The 25,617-nt window shown below is 56.1% G+C and overlaps 1 protein-coding gene across 2 annotated transcripts in view; it reads left to right on the forward strand.

Moving 5' to 3' along the window:
* The window catches only part of SLCO2A1 (solute carrier organic anion transporter family member 2A1), a 74,212-nt gene that overhangs the window by 33,784 nt on the left and 14,811 nt on the right, over nt 1-25,617 (forward strand). Inside the window, exons 3-8 of one of the 2 annotated variants that reach the window (XM_002716257.6) lie at nt 866-1,028; nt 18,458-18,685; nt 19,410-19,508; nt 23,074-23,210; nt 24,772-24,850; nt 25,296-25,460. In XM_002716257.6, coding sequence (XP_002716303.1) covers nt 866-1,028; nt 18,458-18,685; nt 19,410-19,508; nt 23,074-23,210; nt 24,772-24,850; nt 25,296-25,460 — 871 coding nt within the window. Of the gene's footprint in view, nt 1-865; nt 1,056-18,457; nt 18,686-19,409; nt 19,509-23,073; nt 23,211-24,771; nt 24,851-25,295; nt 25,461-25,617 lie in introns of both variants that reach the window. The other variant, XM_089332246.1, reaches the window with a different exon arrangement.

The raw sequence follows: 25,617 nt of genomic DNA on the forward strand, positions 1-25,617 counted from the left end.
TGCCCATGTGTCCTTCTGAAGATAAATAAATAAGATCCATGATAGTCCAAATGATGACACATGCCGGGAAGCAAGATAGAGCCGTGGAGGGGAAGGGGTGGGGCACAGTGATGGGACTGGCAGTGGGGTTGACAGGCGTGTGTAAGTGCAGAGATCAGGGAGGCTTAGTGAGAAGCCGCCCCTCAGCCAGACCTGGAATTGCTGACCCATGTAGGGTGCCCTGTGGACTAGCCCAGGGCAGAGAATGCCTGTGATGTGTCCAACAACAGCTGGAGGCAGAGTGGCGGGGCTGGGGGGGGGGGAGGGGAGAGGAGAGGACAGCAGATCAGAGAGCCAGCAGGATATGGCCCCCAAGGCTCTGGGGAGTGTTTGCAAAGAAATCCCAGCTCATGCCACCGCCTACCCAACCCCATGGACCTGGGTAAGTGACGAAATATTCTGAACCCCAGCTTGGTCATCTATAGAATAAGGGTTGTGGCATGGCTAGATGAGAAACTGACTACAAGCCGGAGTCCTTGGATTCAGGAGCCATCTGGGATCGAAGACTTCTTTGGATTTCTGTCTTGAAGGTTTAGTCCCAGGAAGGTTGAAGGGCAGGCTGGGAGCTCTGCGTGGTCTCTGGATCCTTCGCTTGGCCTGCTCTAGAAGACAGAGGCTGGCGACAGTCTCTGCCAACAGAGGGGAAGCTGAAGCTGCCCGTGATGGCCCAGTGCAAGGCTGGCACTGCAGCTCTGCCTGGGCCCCAGCTAGCCTGCACAGCCTCTCCCCATCTCTGGTTGTCCTGGAGCAGGTGTGCTCAGCTGTCCTCTGTACATGGGTAGGACAGGAACTCTGCTCTCACTCAGCCCCGCTGCTGTCTCCGCAGATCAGCAATGCCATCCTCATCATCTTTGTCAGCTACTTCGGCAGCCGGGTGCACCGTCCACGGCTGATCGGCATCGGGGGTCTCCTGCTGGCTGCTGGTGCCTTCGTCCTCACCCTGCCGCACTTCCTCTCGGAGCCCTACCAATACACCTCAGTCAGCGTCGGTGAGTGGCCCCCAGCCCCGTGTCAGGGTAAGGAATGAGCAGGTGGATCTCCGAGTTGGTGGGATGAGAATGGCAGATGCCATGGTGGGTTAAGCTGTCCTCTCCCGCCAGGAAGTTTCTCTGGCTTTGGTTCTATTTCTCCCCAAAGCCCATGGCAAACTTGAAACCTGCTGGAGGAGGTGGAGCTATGGAGAGACGACCTGAGCCCTGGCTCACTGGGGAAGGGGCGAGCGTGCAGCCAGGCTCGCATCCCGGCTGTGACTCCCTGTGCTCCATGCCAGGCTTGTAAGCAGCCGTGCTTGGCTGGGAGAGAGCGGAAGCACAGGTCACAGTGAGAACTGTGGCTGTGTCTTCACTTGGCATCATTCTCGGGGCCAGGGTGCTCTCGTTCTAGCATCTCATCCGACGCCCAGTGAGGCAGAGAAGAGCTATGCGGACTTGATGCTCGCAGGTGTCCAGCAGCTTCCCCAAGGCCCAGTGAGTTGGGAAGAGGGAGACTCGGGTCTCCTGCTGCTTAGACGAGTGGTGCTTGGGGGGACCAGATCTCTGGGTTGCAGCGAGATGTCCTATAGCAGGGAGAGGTGGGTGAGCCTGCCGCACGCTTCACAAACAGTTTTCACACAGTGCTGAGTTGCCTGGAAAGAGTTCCTTTTTCCTTAAAAATTATTTTATTTCTTTATAATATGAAAAATTTCAAAATAAAGCCAATTAAAATATACTTAAAGTCGCATGTATATAAATGTTGCCATTTTGGGCCGGCGCCGAGGCTCAATAGGCTAATCCTCCGCCTAGCGGCGCCAGCACACTGGGTTCTAGTCCCGGTTGGGGCGCCGGATTCTGTCCCGGTTGCCCCTCTTCCAGGCCAGCTCTCTGCTGTGGCCAGGGAGTGCAGTGGAGGATGGCCCAGGTGCTTGGACCCTGCACCCCATGGGAGACCAGGAAAAGCACCTGGCTCCTGGCTTCGGATCAGCACGCTGCGCTGGCCGCGGCGGCCATTGGAGGGTGAACCAACGGCAAAGGAAGACCTTTCTCTCTGTCTCTCTCTCTCTCACTGTCCACTCTGCCTGTCAGAAAATAAATAAATAAATAAATAAATTAAAAAAACCCATTCCTGTAAGGCTGGATAACATTCCACGGACGACGACATTTTGTTTATGCATCCGTCTGTTGGTGGGCGCTTGGGGTGATGGATGCCTTTGTTCAAAAGAAATGAGACATCGCCTCCCCGCTTCTTCCCCAGAGGCAGCCACAGGTCCACAGTTGCTGTCTCAGGCCCTTGCTTGCTGTGTTCTTTCCCCACTTCCAATGCCCTGTTTTTTGATCCCCACTGATTTGGAAGTTAGACATTATAAGCTATCCCTACATTTTAAATTGTTAAAAAATTACACGGTAAAATGGACCTCCTGCTGTGGGTGATGTACAGTCCTACACATCTTCACCCATGTATAGGTTTATGTAGCCACCAGCCCAGGCAGCATGGAGACCAGCAGTTCCATCCCCCCAAGAACTCCTCCATCTCCATCATGCTGGCCCTTTATGCTACACGCTCTCCCTGGCAACCACACTTATAAATGGAAACACAAAGACCAGCACATGCCTCTGGAAGTCTTCCAAGTTGCGGTGTCACTCAGTAGCTCATTTCTTTTCCTGTCGTGTAGCAGCCCACCATAGGCATTCACCTACCAAAAGCCATTTGCACTGTCTCCAGCCCGTCACTGTTATTAATGGAGCTGCTCTAGATATCTGTGGACAGGTTTTGGGGGGAACGCAAGTTTACGATGTTGAACGTTGTTTAAGGTGTTTATTTGTCATCTGGAAGTCCTCTTTGGTCAAAGTCTGTCCAAGTCTTCTGCCTCATACTGAATCTGAGTTCTCACAAATGCTAGGCACAGGTTCCGTATTGGCTATGAGAGTTGCAGATACTCCCTCCCAGTCTTTAGCATATCTTTTTACCTTCTTTTAGTGGTGTTGTTTGCCAATAACAAGTTCTGGATTTTTATTAAGTCCAACTTATCATTATTTTTCTTTTATGGGCCATGCTTTTGGTGCCACAGTTAAGAGCTCTTTGCGTAATCCCAAGTCAGGAAGATTGTCCTCTGTGATTTTCTAGAGGTTTTATATTTACATTTAGATCTGTAATTCGTTTGGAGCTAATGTTTGTAAGTTCTTTAACATTTTTTAATATGAATGGCAAATTGTTTCAGCATCAATTGTTGAAAAGACTATTTTCTCAAGATGATGAATGTCCATGTTTTCCAAGATAACACAATGAAGACCCTAAGATGTTCTCTTCTCCCATCGTCCATGACTGTTGACAGTACTTTAGTTCCATGGGTCTTAACCTCGGCATAGTGGCAACTGTTATGAACTATCATATTGTTGTTTATAAATAGGTCAGTGGTCTAGTTTCTTTGTTCACCACTGCTTCATGCACTTTACCCACCCTGATGATTCCATTTCCTTTTTCCTGGAGTGCGTCCTTTAGTGTTCCTCTCAGGTGAGCCCATGGGGAAGAATGTGCCGGTCTTACCCTTGCTCTCATGGTCCAGCTACAGATGCAGTTTTGAAGGAGTGATTGTTTGGAAAGTTCTAGATCTCTGACTTCTGGCATCTCCTGGTGGAACTGGGTCTAATTATCCTCTCTAGTTAGGCAGTAATTCCACCTACATCTACAGGGCGTGCATTTTGAGATCTGCAGTGGGTATCAACCCTCAGATAGAACCAGTCCCTGTATATGTGTGTGCTGTTTCCTCCTGTATATGCATGGCCATGGTAAGGTCTAATTTCTAAATTAGACACAGTAAGACAGTAACATCAACCAGTAAGAATAAAGAGCAACTATAAAAATATACAGTAAAAAGCACATTTAAAGCTTGTAAGTTGTTGATTTCTGGAATTCTGTGTTGACTACTTTCAGACATTGGTTGACTGCAGATAAGGGAAACTGTGGCAGAAGGGGTGGCTGCTGTGTTTCAGGTTTCCCCCTTCTCCATTGCTCTGCATGTCACCATAGGCTGAGTACAGACTAATTCTTCTGGATCTGATCAGAAGTTCAGTGTGCTGTTCCTTTTGAAGAGTAGGTTTTTTTTTTTTTTAATTCTGAAAAACTCAAACCAAAATGCATCTCATAGCACACACCTTTGCTTTCTCTACCCTTTCCTCTAGAAATACTTCCGTATACACGTTGGTCATTTTTGTTTCTGGGCTTCTTGTCTCTTAACCTTACTTTTGTAGTTTTCAGTGTGGTGTGTCATCTGGATTCCTCTGTGGTGTATCCTGGGTGATTTCCTTAGATTAAGTCTTTCTGTTCACTTAGCCTCTCTCTAGCTATGGGAATCTGCTGTCTCATCCTCCCTTACGTTGTAAATGTTAATGGCTTCATATATTTTGCTAATTTCTGAAAGTTCTTAGGAGTTTTTCAAATCTGCCCGACTTTCTTGGTTTCTTGGTGTTTCCTTATTCTGTCCGTTTCTCTCTGATGTCTTTAATTATTTTAAATGTATGTGTCTCACGGTCCTTTTCAGGTTGTTCCATCAGCTCAAGTTCTGAGAGTGTTAGTGCTCCCCATGTTTTGTGTCTGCTCGCTCTTGCTTGTAGTGGCTGAGTCCCTGTGTATTCCAAGGCGTTTGCCCACTGAGCCATTTGCCATGGAATTTTTTCCCCTGTAGAAAATCGTATGAAGTCAGGGTGGGGGAACAGCCCTGCAGAGTGTTTTCTTTTTCTTCAAAACATTTATTTATTGAAAGTCAAAGTTACACAGAGAGAAAAGGAGAGAGAGAGAGAGAGAGAGAGAGAGAGAGAGAGAGAGAGGTCTCCCACCTGCTGGTTCACTCCCCAATTGGCTGCAACGGCCAGAGCTGTGCAGATCCAAAGCCAGGAGCTAGGAGCTTCTTCCAGGTCTCCCACATGGATGCAGGAGCCCAAGGACTTGGACCATCTTCTACTGCTTTCCCAGGTCATAGCAGAGAGCTGGAACAGAAGTGAAGCAGCCAGAACTCGAATCGGCACCCAAATAGGACGCCAGCACTCCAGGTGGAGACTTTACCCACCATGCTGCAGCGCTGGCCCCTGCATAGTGGTTTTCTGTGTGCATTTACTTGGCTCCTGGGGGACATTATTGCTTTGGAGCTAATTTTATGTTAATGTACTAGCATGAGGTGTAGTCGCACTGGTTTTTAGAGAAGTAGGAAGAGTCCTTGGTTTGGGAATGAGTAGCAGTGAGAGGCCAAGTTCATAAATGCTCCTCTGTAGTCCACTGGAGTTGAAGGAGTCTGAGGATGGATGAGCCACCCAGGGATGTGCTAGGGGAATAGTTGATTCCAGTTTGCTTGAATACCAGGCTCTCTTTTTGATTTTTTTAAAAATGCATTTTTTTTATTTAGTTGAGAGGCAGAAAGAGCTCACTTCTGCTGGTTCACCGCCTAAATGCCTACAACCCAAAGCTGAGAACCAGCATCACCTGCTGCTTCCCAGGGTGTGCATTAGCAAAGAGCTGTAATTGAGGACAGAGCCAGGGCTGGAGCCCAGGCAACCCCAATTTTAGGATGCAGGTGTCCCAGCTGGTATCTTAACTACCTGGCCAAAAGTCCGCCCCCAGGCTCTCTTTACAGTCGAACGTGGAGACCAGGTTTATGAGATGAATCACCTGGAATGATGGTGAGAATTCCTCTGTAGGTGAGACCTGTGGTGGAGAGAGCTAGGTGGCTGGAACGGGAAAAGAATGGGGCAGGAGCAGGATGCCTAATGGTACGGCGACTGCTGGGGTCCGGGCATGGAGATCTTGCCCACCTTGCCATAATGTGCCTGTGAACTGGACGTATTCCCACAACTGCATTGTGGTCTTGGATCTGTTGGACGGTGTAAGGACAGAGTCTGGCTTCCAAGGAGTAGAGAAAGGAGAGCCTCCAGCCCAGGGGTCCTGCCTGTGCTTCGCCGAGTCCAATAGCCGCTCGGAAGGAGGCGGGAGTCTCTCAGACCCAAGTCCCTGCCCTTCCCCGCCTTGGGATGGCCGGGCTAATGAAATCAGCAAGGGAGCCCGGGGCGCTGGGGCCAGGCCGAGGGGATGGCTTCCTGCCAGACACCACACACCACGGCCTGCTCAGCCTGGAGGGCTGGCTCCTGTGGCCTGGGCCCACATCCTGGTGTCATTAGCTTTGCACAGAGCAGCACGGGAGGGTGGTTAGAGATGGGTTTCACTGGGGCAGTCACTCAGATTGGAAAACACTCCGCCTGCCTGGCCTTGACTGCAGTCCTATTAGCCAAAATGCCCCGAGGAAGACAGAGGGGCTGTGAGAAGGCCCGCCGCTCGCCTCAGGGCTGTGGGGGTACCCACAGGCCAGGAGAGGGGGCTGCACAGTTGGTTGGGTGTCGCCCATTTTATTGGTGCTGATTCTAATGGCAGAAATAGGGCACAGCCGGCTCAGGCTGGGGTGGGAACAACAGCTGGCAGTGTTCAGGGCTGAGCTACCTTGGGGCATCCTCCTGGAGACGGTGGGTGGGCTGGGGAGGACTGTGGCCCAAAATCCAGCTGGGGCTGTGTACCGGGCACCAGGGCAGCATGGGAGTGTGCTGTGCTAATGTGTGCAAACCAACACAGTCATGCAGCTTCAGTTCATGGGAACCGCTTGCCACGTGACTCCGGCTTCAAATGCATTCCTATGGGAACTTTAGTTCTGAGTTATGCAAGGTTGTCAGGAACAAACGCATTGCATGCAGTGTACCACCCCGCACGGCTGTGCGGCTCAGCCGTCTCCTGGGGGTGGTAGGGACAATACATACGGGATGCTGAGTAAACCAGAAGATCCTCCAGAAAGCTCCCTGCGCCCTGTGGAGATCTGGGGTCTGGCAGCCTTCGGCCGTGGGCTGGGCAGCCAGCAGGTATCTGAAGGTAGCCTCTCTCTGGTCTTCACCCCAAGTGCTCTGCTCTGGCCTGGAGTAGGACCCCTCCCTCGGCAGGTCCCTGCTGCATCCTCACATGTGAGGCCGTAGGACGTCTCTCGGGAGAGCCTGGTGCAGGTTGGCACGATGGGTAAAGCATGCACTTTGGCGTTCACGCCCCATCTCATTAGCCGAGTCTCCTTAGGCGAGCTACTTCATTTTCTGAGCCTCGGTTTCCTTACCTGTAGTGTGTTCAGAGAGTGAGGTTAAAAATGAAGTCCTGTAGGTCAAGCACTCGCCTTGCTGTCTGCCTGTGCGTGGGTGTCTGAAATCTGTTAGTCGTGAATAAGCCCCCCCCCCCCGGACTTTTTATCATGTGTCCATTGCCGACTGCTAGAGTGAAGCGGCTCCAGAAATGAGCATGGGAAATGAAGACTAGCCATGTGTTTTAGAAAAAAAAAATAAAGTGAAGAGTTGGACAATGTGGAAGTCACGGAGACCTTTAACAGCTAATTGCTAATTTCACAAAGGCCACGCAGGCATTTATGGATGTTTAGATTTTCTAAATGTCAGTGGGGGCCGGAAATGTGCCCTGGCGCCTTCAGAGAAAAGTCTCGCTGCCCAGCCAAAGCCTCCAAGACCACTTCTGCAAGGCGGGGAGCTCTGCGCGGGCGGGAACTGGGCCGGCAGGGACCAGCACTCCCAGGAGATGAGAGCAGCATCTTCGGGGGAAGCCGAGGCTGGGAGGAATCCGTGGAACCCGTGAAGGGTCTTGGAGCTGAGCCGGGCGGGCAGACAGGAAGAGTCACCTTCCAGTTCTCTGTTGCAGAAGTCGCCAGCTCCTCCCCTCCCCTCAAGGCTGAGTGGTCAGCTCTGTTTTAAGGGCAAATCAGAGCCCTCTCGGCTTGGCAATGCAGCCAAGGTGCCCGGATCCCCAGAGGAGGCAGGGAGGGATATCCTGCTCGCCTGTGCCCCCCACCCTTCGTGGAGCCGAGGTGCTGGCTGTGCCCAGACACCTCCCGTGGCCCCCAGGCCCGAGGTGGGCACCCCTGGGCACATCTGGATGGCCGCCACCCAAGGGGCGGGAAAGCAACAGGCGGCTGCTTCCTCTCGGAAACATAAGGACTTTTCAGAATTCAGAGCTTGCGTGGGCCATGGAGAGGAGAAACAGCAAAGGGAAGTGAGCACGACACAAGATCAACCCCACACCAGGACCTCGGCCGTTGCCGGAGAGGCAGGCTGGCGCCTCCGTGGAGCCCCTTCCTGGCCTGGGGCTGGGGGAGGAGGGGGCTGAGTGAGGGCACTCCCTACCCCAGCCCTGCCCAGACAGGAGCTCGGCCTCGCCTGTTTCTTGCATTGTGCTTTTCTGAAAGCTCTGGCTGCAGGAAGATTTGGCTGCAGAAAGAAAGGACCGGGGCAAATAGCTCCAGCTTGCCCAGCATAGGTGTCCGTGGGAGCCAGCTCTGAAGCATGGGCTGCAGATGCTCCCGCAGACAGCTGGTCAACCCATGGCCACGTGTGTTCCAGTGAAACCTACTGACAGAAGCAAGCTGGGACTGAATGTAGCCCCTACAGTGTCGTTTGCCAACCCCCGGACTGGACTGTTCTCCAGACCTCTGCCAGGCCCACTTCCGCCCCAGGGAACTCAGAACCCAGTCTTGGGCTGGGGAGACTGCCTTGGGGTGGATGGTGTGGATCGCAGGAGTGAGCCCCTCCTTCTCTCCCTCGTGGCATTTCCTACCTAGATCTCCCTGAATGCCGTCTGGCTCTTCTCCACTCTCAGTCCCGGGTCCGCTTCGAAGAATCACTCAGCACAGCGCCACACCCACTGCTGTGGGAAGAGCCTTCCCTCTTGCTCACGAAATCAGGCTGCAGGCCTTGGGGGTGGGGGGCGGGGTGCAAGCTGCCCGGGTCCAGGCAGGTGCCCTCAGGGTGGGCTTGCTGGGAAGAGACAGGAGCCTCTTGACTGGATCTGTGTGTCCTGGGCGCCGCAGGCTGGCGTCGTAAACGTGCGGTCGGAACACCAGGGACTTGGCCCGTCTCCTTTGCTGACCAGTGGCTGAATGCTTTGACGTTAGAGGAGAGCTTCCTAGTTCACCCCCACAAGATTCGTTCTCCCTGGTCGGAATGAGCCAGCTAAGCCCTGGGTCTAATTCCTCGCTCCTGCCGACCGTCCCATCCTCCCAGAGTCCTTTGCGGGGCTGGAAGCCGTCCCCCTGTTTCTGCCCCGTCCTTGACAGCTGTGTCAAGCAGCACACACTTAGGGCCGCCTTCCTTCCTCGCGGACCGCTGGCCCACGCCGGGTGCACCTGGGGCCCGTTCTCCCTGGGGGCCCTCCAGCCGCGTGGCCCCTGTCTTGTCCAGCAGGGTAACATGACAGGCTTTGTCGGCGTGCTTCCTCCTGTCGAGGCACGCCACATTCAGGCTTCCTGCCGGCGAGGAGTCCGGCTGGCAGAGGAAATGATCGTAGTTTGGTATGACCGGCTTGCGATGAACTCATGTTGGCTCAGCTCGCCGCTTTTTTTCCTTCAGAGGTCCTCCTCAGCCTATCGAATAGCTCTGTGATCAGTGAGTTCTGCTCCTCACCCACCGCCCCGAGACCGTGCTAATGGGGCACACATCTCTTTGGCTGTTAAAATTAAAGGGCTTCAGGCTGCCATGCTGCTCAGCCAGGAATATTGTCCCCTCCCATCCATTAAAGAAACGGCTTTAAGCGTCCTGCTGATGCACCTGGGAAGGCAGCAGATCACAGCCCAAGGACTCAAGCCCTTGCCAGCCATGTGGGGACCGGGATGGAGTTCCTGGCTCCTGGCTTCTGCTGGCAGGTGGAAGGTGAGCGGGAAGGGCCGAGCTTTGGAGGGTGGTGCACATCAGGGCTGCCCTCTCACACCCACCTCATCTTCATCCTTCATTAGAAGGAGGCATTTCCCCAGGGCCCCTCTGCACCACGGTAGCTGTGTGGGAAGGGGTTTCCATGCACAACCACAGAACTGCTCTCGAAAACTCAGGCTGCGGGGCAGAGCAGAGGAACACTCTCCCTCCAACTGCCCGAGCTCACTCTTCCCGTGCGGATGGAAAGCTGACCTGGTGCCTCCTTCGTCAACACCCATCCATTGCCCATGACCCACGCTGACCTTCTTAGCTCTGGTTTCTGGACCCGGTCCCCATGTCCTTAAAAGCCTGGGTGAAACTGCCCGCCTCCAGGCTTCTGTCACCCCTTCCCACTGGAGTTTCTCAATGTGACTTATCTCTTTGGGTGAAAAGTGATTTTGCTGCAGGATCACTATGCCCCAGGATATAACACAGCCACGGCTTTTTGATTCTTGTAAGACTATTGCAAGTTGGGCATTCTGTATCACTGGATCTACTTTGGAGAAGAGGACGCTGAGGTTCAGAGGCCCCTGACTGCTGAGCAGTTGAACCAAGATTTGATCCTGGTCTGTCTGGTTTCATGGCGTGAATCTCTTCCAGTGTCCCACCATGTCCCGCGGGCCAGTGTCCCGACTCTGTTTCTTTCTGCTGGGGTGAAAGTCTCTGTCTCTTGTTCCTCGAGACGAAACTCAAGGGTGCATTTACCCGTAGGAAGCATTTCATAAACGGACGCTGTGTAGTTGGAGTAGAGCACATATTATTATTACACGGGCATTACGGATTAACAAGGCTGTGGACTCCACTGGGAACCCGACCGCTTCTCGTTTGCAAATGGCCCAGTTTACACTGGCTTTGAGCTCTCAAGTCCTGAGTAAGCTCGGGACAGCCTGTTCCAGGCCTGCGGGTGGGTGTTGCCAGGGTTTCGGGAAGAAACTGTTGAGTAGCTGAATTTAGGAGGATGAGGAAATCCGTCCTTCAGAGTGGAACATTCTGAATGGGGTTCCAGGAGTTGTGCTGATAGCTCGAGGGCTTGGCACCTTGGCTGCACTTCCAGAGAACTTTCCAGAAGCACCCCTGCCTTTCCCCATTGTTCTCTTGTGGCTGGTTTCCGAGGTGTGGGGTTTGCCAGCCGCCTCCCCATTGGACTCTTGGACTCCCACCCCGAGCCCCCAGATGAGCGGGAAGGTGACAGGCGATGACTCTCAAGAGCCGTGACTGCAGGAGAGCTCACTGTTGCCCTCCTGCTTCCTGGCAGGCCCCCCTCTCTCTCTTTGCACTACCCGAATGACAGAGTCACTGGTCAGAGGAAAGCCCCACTTGCCATGGCTTTCTCACATGGCCTCAGCTCCAGGCTTTTGTGCAGCGACCTCCTGTCACGCCCAACAGCCCCGCCTGGCCACGCGGCAGGGTGGACGCGAGGCCCTGCAACCGCAGAGTGGGTGGACCTCGGCCTGCCCGGCCCTGCCCGACACTGTGGGTGCCACTCCAGAGAATCAGGCCTCAGCCACAGTGTCCACCCACCCCCACGACGGGGTCCAGACATGAGGAGTGGAATTCTGGGTATCTGAACTGTGGCGTCAGTGTGGGTTGATTCACGTGCGTGCAGCCCGGGTGGGGCCGGGGGAGCTGGAGGAGGGCAGAGGTCCTGGCCTGTTTCTAGTTAGCATTTCACAGCCCTGTGCAAACTGGCAAAGCCAGGCCTCCAGTGTCCTGGGGGAAAAGGAATGTGCAGTGATGAACTTGAGCCTTCCAGGAGTCTTTCTGGGGGCGGATGAGAAACAGACTGATGGCTGACTAAGGAACACACTCCTTCCCTTCCCCTGCACCCTGCACCCCCTTCCCTCCTTCGCCTGTACCCCCAGGCTGGTGCCAGCTGGCCCCCCGAGGCTGTGGTGCCTGGGCCAGGCAGGCATCTCTCTGACCTTCCCGCAGGGTTCGGCATGGTGGGCAGGCTCAAAGCTCGCAGCCTCTGAAGATGGAGGGCCTCATGCTTCCCTGAGTTAAGTGGGGCATTGCTGGGGAGGGGCCCGGGCCGGAGTGCCTGAGGACTGGTGGTGGGAAGTGGTCCGGGCTACTGTTGCTTCCCTCACCTGGGTCTGAGAACCTCAAGGAAGCTGGGGACTCCGCCTCCAGGGAAGAGGGGGCTGGAGCAGAGCCTTGCCTCCCAGGTCTGCCTGAACCAAGGCTGCCCAGGGTCCATGTTCCCAGGTCAGAGGCTACCCGTGGGGATGGTCCTTGTGCTAGGCTTCCCCGCCGCCTGCCCCTGGGACTCACCTCTCTCTGTCCTCCTATTTTGAAGCATAGAGCCCACTAATAATCTAACTTCTAGAAGACTGCTCTCAGCAGAGTGAGCTAGCCAGGGCCACCCACTGCAAGGCCACCCACAGCACTGAATGCTTGGGAAACCCACACTGTGTCTGTGTGTGACGCAAACACCTGTCCCCACAGGAGGCCAGGGAGCAGTCTCCTTCTATGGGAAAGGCCTACTGCGTTGCCTTACTCTTCCTGCTTCCAGGGCCCAAAGCTTCCCTGCCCTGGGGACAAGACCCCCGGGGGGCAAGGTAGCCTTGCCCAAGGGGCTTGTACGTGACTGTTGCTGCCTTGTTACGTGACCTGGGACGGGTTTGGGCCCTTGTCCAGGTTGGCGTCAGCAGATGAGTTCCTTGCAAAGACTTGCATCCATTTGGAGTACCAGGTGGGACTCATTAGCCTGGGATGTAATTGGGGCCAGTTGATTATTTTTAAAAAATCCACATGTTTAATGAAGGCAGTTGCTGGCGTGTCCTCTGGCATTTTTAAGTTAATGATAACAGCTAAATGGTCCCCAGCGAGCTTTGTCCCAGGGCGCTTCCTTAAGGGCGACTCTGTTGGGGATTTTCATGTGCGTGTGAAAACTTAATCAGTCAGCATTTTACCCTACTTGAGGACCAGTAACTATTCCTCTAAAAAGGGGGTGTTGTCAGCCAAGTCACTGATGATGTCCTTATAACTGTGAACTTAGTAAAATCGTGGCCATCAGCAAAATCAAGAACTAGTGCTCTAAGACAAAACATGGGTTCTCTGGCCCTTTTCTCCCCGGGGGAGTTTTCTTACACCCTGCTTATGTGCAACAGCCTGGCCTTGTGCATCTTATACCCCTCCCACCCGAGGCTGCGTGTTCACCAGCCCTCCCGCCCACCTTCCTGCCACCCGTGCATTCGCAGCTCGTCCATCTGAGCAGCTCCCGACGGGTCAACTCCCCGCCTTCCAGATGGGCCTTGGAAGCCTGGCTTCATCCAGCTTACATGCTCATACCCTGCCCCCCCCCCCCATTATTGTCACCTTCCTGGGGTTTCCCTCGGGACGCAGGCCAGGCCCCTTCCTGAGCAGCCCTGTGTCCCCGGGCTGGATTCGCACTCAGGTGACACTGAGCTTGGTTCCGTGTGGTGGAGGGACCAGCCCTACCCCGGAGTCCCCACGTGCATTCTCGGCTCCTCTGCTGTCCCTCCCCGCCCTCCTCTCTGTCTCCTGCTGCTGCTGCGTCTTGGTTCCACCAGGAATCTGGTGGAACTCTCGGTGCCTCCCCTGGCACCCTGGCCTGGCTGGGAGTGTGCTAGGCACGTAACATAAAATGTACTGTTTCACCCTTTTCAGGCACACAGCTCCGTGGCGTCAGGTCCTGGCATTGTTGTGCAACTGGCCCAGACTGAAGCTCTCCTCCGCTACACCAGCGCTTCACTGCCTTCTCCCAGCCCCAGACACCTCTGTCCTGCTTTCTGTGTCTGTGCCTTTGGCTGTGGTGGATGCTTGCAATCCACGGAGCCACCCAGCGTGTGTCTTCTCTGTGTGGCTTCGTTCACGCCGCCTGGTGCCCTCAGCCCGTCTGCAGTGCAGCAGGGCTCAGAATTCCCTTCAGCTTTTTGTTTGTTTGTTTGTTTAAGATGTATTTATTTGAGGCCAACACTGTGGCATAGTGGGCTAAGCCTTCACCTCTGCCGCTGGCATCCCATATGAGCACCGATTGGAGTCCCCACTGCTCCACTTCTGATCCAGCTCCCTGCTATGGCCTGGGAAAGCAGTGGAAGATGATCCAAGTCCTTGGGCTCCTGCACCTGCGTGGGAGACCCAGAAGAAGCTCCTGGCTCCTGGCTTCAGATCAGCGCAGCTCCAACCGATGCAGCCATCTGGGGAGTGGACCAGCAGATGGAAGTCTCTCTCTCTGTATCTCCCTTTCTCTGTCTGTAACTCTACCTCTCAAATAATAAATACATCTTTTGAAATACAGCTTTTTCAAAAGATGTATTTATTTATTTATCTGAAAGACAGCATGACAGAGGGACAGAGGGAGGGAGGAAGGTGGGGGAAAAGACAGAGAGAGAGAGAGATGGGACTTCCATCTACTGATTTACTACCCAAGTGGCCAGCAGTGCCCTGTGCTAGGCCTGGCTGAAGCCAGGTGCTTGGAACTCCATCTGAGTCTCCTGTGTGCATGGCAGGAACCCAAATACTTGAGCCATCAGCAGCTGCCTCCCAGGTGTGTTAGCAGGAAGCTGCATCAGAAGCAGAGTAGCTGGGGCTTAAACCAGCATTTCAATATGGGATGCAAGTGGCTTAACTTACCGCACCACAATGTGCGCCCCTGCTCTCTTGCTGCCTCTCTCTCCCTCTGTGTCTTTAGAATTCTCTTGAGTTTAGGGCTGAAGGATATCTCATGGTTAATACCTCTTGGTCATCCACTCAGCTGTTGATGGGTATTTGAGTTGTGTCTCTCATGAATATGGGAATACAGACATGTGGCCAAGTTCCTGCTTTCCATGATTTTGAGCCTATATCCAGTGCTGGATCAGATGGAAATTCCATCTTTCTTTTTTTTTTTTTTTTTTTTTACAGGCAGAGTGGACAGTGAGAGAGAGAGACAGAGAGAAAGGTCTTCCTTTGCCGTTGGTTCACCCTCCAATGGCCACCGCGGCCAGCGCGCTGCGGCCAGCGCGCTGCGGCCAGCGCACCGCGCTGATCCGATGGCAGGAGCCAGGAGCCAGGTGCTTTTCCTGGTCTCCCATGGGGGTGCAGGGCCCAAGCACTTGGGCCATCCTCCACTGCACTCCTTGGCCACAGCAGAGGGCTGGCCTGGAAGAGGGGCAACCGGGACAGAATCCGGCACCCCGACCGGGACTAGAACCCGGTGTGCCGGCGCCGCTAGGCGGAGGATTAGCCTAGTGAGCCGCGGCGCCGGCCGGAAATTCCATCTTTCACCTGTTGAAGATCTTGCTGTTGTCCAGTGGCTGCACCCTTTTACCTGCCCACCACCAGCAGCGCTCAGGGTTCCGGCTCCCCCACACCCTCACCCACACTGTGGTGGTGTTGACCGTAGCTGCCTGATTGGGTGCGAAGTGATGCTGCACTGTGGTTTGATTTGACCAAGCAACACCACGGCTGCTCTTTCAAGCATCTGCAAAGCAGAGGAGCACCTCCCGCCCAAGGACGGTGCTCACCCGACTCCCTGTTGGCCACAGGACTGGAGAACGAATGAAACTTGGCCCAGATGTGCTTTCAGGACCGGGTGCTCTGCTTCTCCCCCAGTGAGGCAGGTGCCATCCGCATTGCCGCTGTCTTCCCGTGGCTGAGCCGCCAGCCCAGCCTGAGCCTTTGGCCCTCCTTCCCTCTATTGTCATTTGCTCTAAACCACGTGTGCACATAACTGCCACTCTGTAGTCTGAGACGACATGTCACAGAGAACCACGATCACACCGAGAGTGACAGCAGTGGCTCAGCCAAGCGACACTTGCAAGTGACAACAGCCAGAGGTTTTAGGGAACTCATGCTTTCCTTGTTCCTTCATACAACATGTACTCCAAAAGTACGTGCATTTTTACGTAGTAATGTCCATTTGCAGAGTTGGTGCTGTTTTATTTAATGGACCAAGTGTGTGTTGGCCCTTCAGAAGGGCATCCACAGCGGAGAAGATGGGAGCTGATTTGAATGACTGGGCAGTAAGCCACGTGGGTCAGGTGGGTTTGAGTGAGCACCTGAACTCTTCTGAGGCCAGGCAGCCAGCTCAGCCCTCATTCCCAAGCAATCCTGGTCTGGAGAGGGGCATAGGGCTGTGGTACTCTCCTGGCTGTCATTCTGAAGCCTAGTGCAGCCCATGGTATGTGGAACGCATCCACCCGGAACAGCAGGCAGCCCAGGCGTCCCGTGTGGCTGCTGCATTGAGGGCGTTGAGTGAGCCCTGAGCCTAACACTCCGCCTGCCTGCGTCAACAGCTGCTGCCTGCCTTCTGCTGTTTGCAGGCTCCCTCCCTGGGATTTTCTGAGGTCTTTGAAAGTCAAGGTCACTGGCATAGGGAGTCTGAGTCAGGCCTGGAAGCTGGGTTCTGGCAGCACCACACCCTTTTCTAATCATTGTACAGTGCTGATGGGAGGATTCCGGAGTGGGGCTGGGGGTGGGTGAGAGCCCCTGTGGGCTGTGTGTCGCGGGAGTCTGGGCTTGCAGACCGAAGGCGCTGTCCTGAGCAGGGCTCCGGCAGCACTGCGGGCCACACCTTCCGTGAAGAATGCCCCAGCCTTCGGCCTGCAGGCTGACCTGCACGCGGAGGCCTCCTCCTGCAACCACAGCCTTCTGGCTCTTCAGGAGCCTGTGGAACATCTCCCTGTCCAGCCACCTAACGGCCTGTGCCCCAAGGGACACTGAGGCTCAGAGAGGCTTAGAAACTTGCTGAAGTCACCCAGCTCCCTGGGGATAAAGCCAAGTTCCTGACTCCCTGTGCTGTGTGCTTTTTCATCTTATTCTTCCGCATTGCAGCACAACTCCCAGCAGGCAGCTCCTCTCTCCAGCACACCTCCACCTGGGAGGAAGTAGGTGTAAGGTCCCAGCCACCTGCAGAGGGTGCTTGTGTTAGGATGAGGGAGGGGTGGAAGAATGGTCCCCAAGCCTTGCTTCTGCACCTGTACAAAAATGTGTGTTGTGTCCTCTGCCACTTCAGACTTGACTTCGGTTAGAATGTTTAGTGGCTCTCGGCCGGGGAGCCTATGCGTGGGAGAGGGGCCCCATCCCCGAGCAGGGAGAGGCGGTGATGGGCAGCAGGGGAGAGGAAGTCAGCCCCCTGCAGGCCTAGGACCTACACAAAACTCATCTGAAAACTTTGCTGCTGTCTTTCGAAAGTATCTTGTGCTTATTTTAAAGTGGAAAACACCACCACTGTGACGCACCCCAGGAGAGATCAGCAGTGTCCCCTCGCCCAGAGACAGCCTGGTCCTCGTTGCACATCCAATGAGTCCCTGTGAGTTTTGCAGGTTAGGGAGCAGGCTCTTCTCCAGACCACCAGATGTCGGCCCTCACCGGATGTTCCAGCTGCCCGGCCACCCCACCGCCACGCTCTGTGCCATTCTAAAAGTTCTTTCCCAGTGTGGTTGGGCCACTTTGAGCTCAGCGTTGGCAAGCAGCATGAGTGGGCATGCAGTGGGAGGAAGGTGCAGAGGGACACTGACCGAAGTCTGGGGGCTGACCACCACCGGAGTGCTGTGTTCCTGGCCCTCCGCTGGTACTGGGTCCAGATGAGCCTGGCCATCCAGTGACCTGGTCCTTCTATGGCGTGGGTGTGGTTACAGTGTGTGCGTCCCCTGAGGGTGCCTGTGTCAGAGGCGTGGTTTTTCTCATGGCGGCTGTGGGGCAGTGGGTCTTAAGGAGGTGGAGGTCCTTGGGCCATTGGGGGCGTTGCCTTCCTAGGAGGTTCTCCCAGGAGGGTTGTTATAAAGCCCCACCCCACTCCCCTCTCTCTGGCTTCCTGTTTGGCCAAGGGACCCCGTGCTTCCCTGTGGTCCCCCTCCCGCTGCCCTGAGCCTGGGCCCTGCTGTGTGGGCCTTCAGCATCCAAAGCTGTGAGCCGACTAAGCCTGTTCCCTGGGTGAGGCCAGCCTGCCTCCGCTGCTCCACTGGAGCGACGAAAGCTGCCGGAGACGCCGTTTGCGTGTCCTGGGCTGATGGGGAGCCCCTCCCTGCCAGCAGGATTCAGTCATGTCCTGTACAAACCTCGGGGTAGAGGACAGCAGCGGCGGGGGCGGCTAGACCAGGCACGTGTGACAACGAGCAGGGCACCGCCCTCCCCAGAGCACGCCTGGCTCACGACTGTCGTTTCTCTTCCCCGTGGGACTCTGAGGCTCACCTCGGTCAGGGTCGTACTTCCTCCAGGAGCACCACCCAGGAGAATGACCCTCAGTTCTGTTAGTCCCGGATGAAGGCTCCTGCGCTCCTTAATGGGTGACGGCTCTGGGAATGATCACCCAGAGAGGACGCAGCCTGGGCTGCAGGTGGCACTGGCTTCTAGGGGGCAGAGTGACCTCTGTCCTGCAGAAGAAAGCCCTGGGTGCCTCTGCAGACCCAAGAGCTTGCGTTTCGGTCTTGAGTCCCCCTCTCCAGATGGTGACCCTTCTCTTCTGGGAGGGAGGCAGTGAGCCCCTTTATGCTGGGCTCCCTCTGCAGCCGCAGAGGAGAAAGAATGGGCACCCATGCCCTCTCCACCCAAGTAGGGTTGCTGCTGGAGTCGGGGTGCACGCTCTGCCCTTCTCCCACCTTTGTTCCCAGAGTGTCCCCTGCCTGCCACACACCAGGAAGGGCTCCTCGGGGAACTGTGGCCCTGGGCTGGCCCTGAGAAAGGCCAGACTTGGAGGCCGGGGTGGTGGTGACCCGGGTGTGCTCTCCTCGCAGTGAACAGCAGCCGTTTCCAGGCCGAGCTCTGCAGGAGGCATGGGCAGGACCTGCCCCCCAGTAAGTGCCAAAGCGTCACTCAGGACCCCCGAGGGGAGACCCACAGCATGTGGGGGCTGATGGTGGTCGCCCAGCTGCTGGCCGGCATTGGGACCGTGCCCATTCAGCCATTTGGCATCTCCTACGTGGACGACTTCGCGGAGCCCAACAACTCACCCCTGTACATCTGTGAGTCAGGAGGGCTGGGGCGGGCGTGGGGGTGGGAAAGGGGCTGGGGAGCGACTGTACCCTCTGTGCCTGTGATACTGCCATGCGTGCAGAGGCCTGGAGTCATGGAGGCCTGGTTTGCTTGCCAGCTCTGACCTCCCAGCTGGGTAGCCCTGGGCAAGGGGCCGGATCCAAGGCCCCGGGTTCCCCACCTGCTGAGCAGGTACTGTGTGCTTGGTGGCTGTGGGATGACCTGGGATGATGCGTGCCAGTACTAAGCCTGTGCCAGGCACAGGGTAGATCCCATACCAACAGCAGCTACTGCTGCTGGCCAGCCCTCCAAGACACATGTCTGCCCAGAGCGCAGGTTACCGTTGGAATACCCAGCTCCTCCCCTTAGAGCAAGACACAGAGCATCCTCAGGGCCTATCCCAGACCACACAGGCCACACCCTCGGGCCCTGTGACCCCAGTAGTCCTGCCTGCGCCACCAGCCTGGACGCCTAGGAGCTTTGCCCATCAGCACACCCTGGGCTGGCTTGTGGAGCCCAGCCCGTTGGTTGTAGCAGCGGCCACCTTGCGGCTGCACCTGTTGGAGTCTTGACTGGTTCTGGCTGTGTGTGGAGACACCATGGGCATGGGGGGCAGTGGGAAGACAGCTCAGGAACCGCCCTCTGTGTGGGAGCCAGGAGCTGCCGGACCCTCTCGATTCATCTCAGCCCCCTTTCCTCTGCTTCCATTGCCAGCCATCTTATTTGCCATTGCCGTGTTTGGGCCAGCATTTGGGTACCTGCTGGGCTCTGTCATGCTGCAGATCTTTGTAGACTACGGCAGAGTGGACACAGGTAAGCATATGCAGGGGACATGGCTCCCAACAGTGGCTGCACGGAGCAGCCCACACACACACACACACACACACACACACACACCAGTCCAACCAGCACAGACAACAAAGCCTCAATTCCCAAAACTCATGGTCGCTTCCCTCCCTTCCTCCACGCTCCTGCAGCCCCTCATACAGCCTGGAGCAGACCCTGTGCCCCTCCTCTTGCCAGGGGCTGGAGCTGTGGGGAGTGAGCTACTGAGCCCACTTTCTGAGAGAGATTGCTCATCTCCTTGTTCACTCTGTAACACCTGAGGCTGAGCCAGGCCAAAGCCAGGAACCAGCAACTCAGGAATGTGGTGGCAAAACAACGACTCGAGCCATCACCTGCCGCCTCCCAGGGTGCACCTTAGCAGGAAGGTGGAATCAGAAGCAGGGCCAGGACTCAGATCCCAGAAGTGTACCTTAACCACTGTGCCAAATGCTTGCCTCGGTTCCATGGCTCTTTGGTTCTAAACTATTGCTGATTTTTCAAAAAAAGATCTGCAGGCCGGCGCCGCAGCTCACTAGGCTAATCCTCTGCCTGCGGCGCCAGCACCCCGGGTTCTAGTCCTGGTTGGGGCACTGGATTCTGTCCCGGTTGCTCCTCTTCCAGTCCAGCTCTCTGCTGTAGCCTGGGAGTGCAGTGCAGGATGGCCCAAGTGCTTGGGCCCTGCACCTGCATGGGAGACCAGGAGGAAGCACCTGGCTCCTGGCTTCGGATCGGCGCAGCGCTCCAGCCGTAGCAGCCATTTGGGAGGTGAGCCAACGGAAGGAAGACCTTTCTCTCTGTCTCTCTCTTTCTCACTGACTCTGCCTGTCAAAAAAAAAAAATCTGCAAAGATGGAGCTGGTATTTGTGGTGCAATGGGTTATGCCTCCACTTGCAACACCAGCATTCCATACTGGAGTGCTGGTTTGAGTCCTGGCTGTTGTGGCCATTTAGGGAGTGTCCTAGTGGATGACTTGCTCGCTTGCTCTCTCGCTGTCTGTCTCTCTCTGTGTCTCCCCCTGTCGGTGTCACACTGCTTTTTTTTTTTTTTTTTTTTTTTTGACAGGCAGAGTGTACAGTGAGAGAGAGAGACAGAGAGAAAGGTCTTCCTTTGCCGTTGGTTCACCTCCCAATGGCCACTGCGGCCAGCGCACTGCGCTGATCCGAAGGCAGGAGCCAGGTGCTTCTCCTGGTCTCCCATGCGGGTGCAGGGCCCAAGCATTTGGGCCATCCTACACTGTACTCCCTGGCCACAGCAGAGAGCTGGCCTGGAAGAGGAGGAACCGGGACAGAATCCGGCGCCCTGACCGGGACTAGAACCCGGTGTGCCAGCGCCACAGGCGGAGAATTAGCCTATTGAGCCACTGTGCCGGCCTTTGCCTTTCAAATAAATAAATAAATCTTTAAATAAAAAATTTCAAAAGGGACTGGCATTGTGGTGCAGAGAGTTAAGCTGCTGCCTGCAGCACTGGCATCCCATATAGGAGCTCCAGTTCAAATCCTAACTGCTCCACTTCCAATCCAGCTTCCTTCTAGAGCACCTGGGAAAGCAGCAAATGATGTCTCAAGGGCTTGGGCCCCTGCCACCCATGTAGGAGACTTGGATGGAGCTCTTGGCTCCTGGCTTTGGCCTGGCCCAGCCCCAGCTGTTGCAGCCATTTAGCGAGTGAACCAATAGATGGACGATATCCTTCTGTGTCTCTGTAACTGCCTTTCAAATAAATAAATACGGCATTTAACAAAAGATATAAGGGGCCGGCGCTGTGGCACAGAGGGTTAAAGTCCCAGCCCGCAGTGCCAGCATCCCATATGGCCACTGGTTGAGGTCCCGGCTACTCCATGCCCAATTCAGATCCATGCTAATATGCCCGGGAAAACACTGAAGGATGGCCCAAGTCCTTGGGCCCCTGCACCTGTGTGGGAGACCTGGAAGAAGCTCCTGGCTGTGGATCAGCTCAGCTTCAGCTGTTGTAGCCATTTGGGGAGTGAAGCAGCAGATGGAAGACCTCTCTCTCTCTCTCTCTCTTTCTCCTCTCTGTCTCTACCTCGCTCTGTAACTCTGTCTTTCAAATAAATAAAATAAATCTTAAAAAAAAAGAAGTAAGAACCCTTTTAATGGAAAATGTACCTGTGGGTTCTGAGTCACATCCAGAAAGCACAGCGTGGCGTTCCGTGTGTGGATGCTGGTGCTGGGCCGCCTGCGTCCAAGCCGAGTGGTCTGAGGCAGGTAGCTGCATCTCCGTGTGCCTCAGTTTCCCCACCTGTGGAGTGGCAAAGTGAGAGTAAAATAAGGAAAGATTAGGCCTGAAACACATTAGGAAGTCCACAGACGCAAGCGCAAATCCTGCCAAAAATGGTTTGCACTACCTCGCGGGGCATCTTAGAATGAGAGAACAGAGCACAGATGCAGGCTTCAGTGCCGAGGCAGCCCTGCAGGGAGCCAGCCCCAGGACGAACCCCACAGGGACTCGCCACCCTGAGCAGCCTCCTGCACTCAGGGCAGGCCAGCACCATGGCAGGGGACAAGAAAAGTGCAGTGGAAGCCCAGAGGCCAGAGAGAGCACCCTGCACGAGGCAGTCTGGGAGGGCTTCCTGGCGAGGTGGTGTCTGAGTGGGTTTTGCAGGTAGTGATGGCAGGGAACGTCTTCTCACATGGACGCAGCCTGAACACAGTAGGGGAGTGTGGTATGTGGCATTCCCACCTGCAGATGTGCTGGGAGGTGGGACTGAGCCATACCCACCCTCTGACGTGCCAGTCAGTGGCTGGCACACAACCTAGGGCCTGTCCCCTCTCTCAGAGCAGGGCTGGCACTGACCCCCCACAGGGCATGTTGGCCTGTCCGTCATCTGGGTGGTGTCATCTGCTTGTCCCTCGATTCAAAAGAGCCAGCATTCTGCTTCGCGATCAAACTGTCTTTGCTGCTTTGCTGGCACTTCCCGTGTTGCCCATAGAGGTCAGCAACTGAGCTCCCAGCCCGTCCAGGGAGCCCCCCTCCCCCTCTCTGTGCCCAGGTAGTTTCTTCACACAGAGAAGTACGTTCAGGATCAAGGGGGCTTCCTTCCTTAGGGATCAGTGATGTTGGGAAGCGGCAGCAGATCACTAGGATCGAGAGCACAGAAGTGGGCACCAATTGAAGTCGCCCAAGGAACTGGCACTGTAGCAGCCTTAACCTTGGACGAGGGACTTGATCTCGCAGGTCCTCAGTGTCCTGTCTGTAAGTCCGGCCTATCCGATTTGTCCAGAACACCCGGTGGGATCATTGGCTGGAAGTGTGTGGTCTAGGGCTGGGAATAAAATAAGGGCAGATGACGGCACCGGCCCCTTCAGCCTGGGGGCTTTCTGATGCTCTACTTCATACACATTGGCTTCTGTCCTCTGGGGAGACTAGAAAGGCCTGCAGAGGGCGTAATGTGTTGACTGAGGTTCTAGCCCACGGCTGGCCTCCTCACCGTCATGGGAAGAAAGTGAAACTACCAGTGGATCGGAGCTTCTCTCTGCAGTGAGGTGAGATCATCATTCACTCAGCAAACGCCTGTATCCTTTGGTTTCTCTTCAGCTGCCGTTAACCTGAGCCCGGGTGACCCCCGATGGATTGGAGCCTGGTGGCTGGGCCTGCTCATTTCTTCAGGCTTCTTGGTTCTCACCTCGTTGCCCTTTTTTTTCTTCCCCAGAGCGATGCCCCGAGTCGTAGAGGTAAGATTCTGAGAGCTCCTGGCTCCGGCAAGACGAGCTAAGGCGTGCGGGTGGGAACTCGGTGCACCCGAGAGGCCGCGGCGGGCTGAGCAGGCTGTGGGTGAGATCTGGACGGGTCCTACAGCGCAAGGCTTCCAGCAGCTCTGCGGGTGAGGGTGCTGCTGGGTCTTTTCCATGCTGCGCTGGCACTTCATGGCTCAGGGCGCTCCAGGAACTCAGTGCGGGAGCCGCTGAGTTAGAGAGCCAAGGGCAGCCTGGCATTGAGTGGGGTGCAGTGAGGTCTGACGCTGCAGGAGGGAGGAAGGAGGGGCTGCCAGTCCTGGACCGGGAGCACCGTTGGAGCCTCCTCCAGTCCTGCCTTGGATCTGGGAAGGAGGAGGATGGGACACGGGGAAGGGAGACTGGCTGGGGACTCTTAAGCTTGTTCTGATCCCAGGACTGGGGGCAGCGCCCAGCCAGGTGGAGGTTGGGTGGCTGGTAAGAAAGGCACGCTGGAGGTGTGCAGGAGCCGGGGCAGCGGCTGATGCCCAGGGCCACAGCCAGCGGAGAGTGGGGGCGAGGGCAGGCCGGGCACTCGCTCTGCAGGGGTGCCTGGAAGGACCGCATGCCAGCCGGGTTGGAGCACTAGAAGGAGACTGGGTCTGTTGCTTAGGTGTGTGCTGGAAACAGAGCTCGGCGTTTGGCAACGAGGTGTAAGAAATCCTGGCCCAGCTGTGGGAGGAGGGGCGGGGAGTGAGGACCTCTGCTTGCCCTGGGGCCAGGCTCCAGGAGTTGGCAGCACATCCTGGTGGTTTGGGGTCAGGCCGACCCAGGATTTAATGTAGCTATGCTGCGTACAAACTAGCCAAGTAATCGTAGGAGCATTTGTCCAGCCAAGTAATCGTAGGAGCATTTGTCCAGCCAAGTAATCATAGGAGCGTTTGTCCGTCGGCTTCCTCTTCTGTGAAACACTCGAGATGGTCTGGGAAGGAGGCAGTGAGGAGTGAGACGATGCTTGTGCAATGCCAGGCACCACCCAGCACAAGGAAGCACCTGTTCCTGCTGATGCGTGCCCCCAGGGCTCGGCCAGGCTCCGCATGGGGCAGAGCCAGGGGCTCCAAAGAGGCAGGTGAACTGGCTGAGGCTGTGTGCCCAGGTGCAGGCCAGGAACTGCCCCCCACCCCCAGAGCCTTGAGCAGGCCTCATCCTTGGGGACTCCAGGGAGGAGACAGAAAGGGAGACGTGGAAAAAGAGGGCACTCGAGACCAGAGTGTCCCAGAAGCCAGTGGCGCTGGAAGCTGAGGGCAGGGGAGAAGTGCAGCTGTGACAGACAGACAAGGGGCGAGACCCAGGAAGGTAGCCTTGGCCTTGGCCTCAGAGAGGTTAGATATGCAGTGACAGGTGCAGTTAGTACAGTGGGAGGTGTTGGTGTCCAAGCCCCAGGCTGGCTGGAAGGCAGGTGGGGTTTGCTCCAAGTGCTCATTCTCTGATGCACCCCCCCCCACCACGCCCATGCACACACGCCGGCCCTGAGCCGTGGGGACCAGGAACCATTAACGCTCACTCCCTTTGCTGCCATCAGAGGTCTCCTGCCACAGCGGATGAAGCAACGAAGATGGAGGAGGTCAAGTCCAGAGGCTCCCTGGTGGATTTCATTAAACGTAACTGACTGAGCAGGCAGCCCCCCGGGGTGGGCAGAGTGCGGGGTGGGGAGGGGCAGCAAGAGCAGGGGGCTGTACTCTGCCATCAGGGCACCTGTGCCTGCAGCCCAAGAGGGATTCTGCCTGGGATCCTGTGTCCCAGAGGCAGGCGAAGCCAGGGGCCGCCCCCTCCACCCAGCCCCCAGCCCCTTTGTGTGGAGCGGGTGGTCCCCTTTCAGCCCTACACCTGCCCTATCTCTTTGGGGCACACCCTTGCTTTCTGGAGCCCACATGCATGCTGAGTGGGTATCCCGGGGGAGGGGGCTCTGTGCCCCTAGACGGGCCTCTGAGCAGCAGGTGTGATTTGGGGGTGGCTCCCGCACCCCGGACCCCAAGGAGGCAAGGAAAGCCTCCACGATGGGGGGAGGCCTGGCGGGGGCCGTGACGCCCCGGTGTCTGCTTGCAGGGTTCCCACGCATCTTCCTGAGGCTGCTGATGAACCCGCTCTTCGTGCTGGTGGTGCTGGCCCAGTGCACCTTCTCCTCCGTCATCGCCGGCCTCTCCACGTTCCTCAACAAGTTCCTGGAGAAGCAGTACGGCACCTCAGCCGCCTATGCCAACTTCCTCATCGGTGGGTGCCTTGCGGGCGGGCATCCCGCCTCCCAGGCAGGGCCCCGGGGGACCAGACCGGACACAGGCAGGAGACAGGGGAGGACTTCCTCGGAGAAAGAATTTCAAGGACATTTTTCCTGGTTGGCAATCTGGGCTGTTCTTGGCCGGTCGCTGGG

Source organism: Oryctolagus cuniculus, chromosome 4 (assembly GCF_051225735.1).
Source record: "Oryctolagus cuniculus isolate XC-2025 breed Fujian yellow rabbit chromosome 4, ASM5122573v1, whole genome shotgun sequence".
NCBI lineage: Eukaryota > Metazoa > Chordata > Mammalia > Lagomorpha > Leporidae > Oryctolagus > Oryctolagus cuniculus.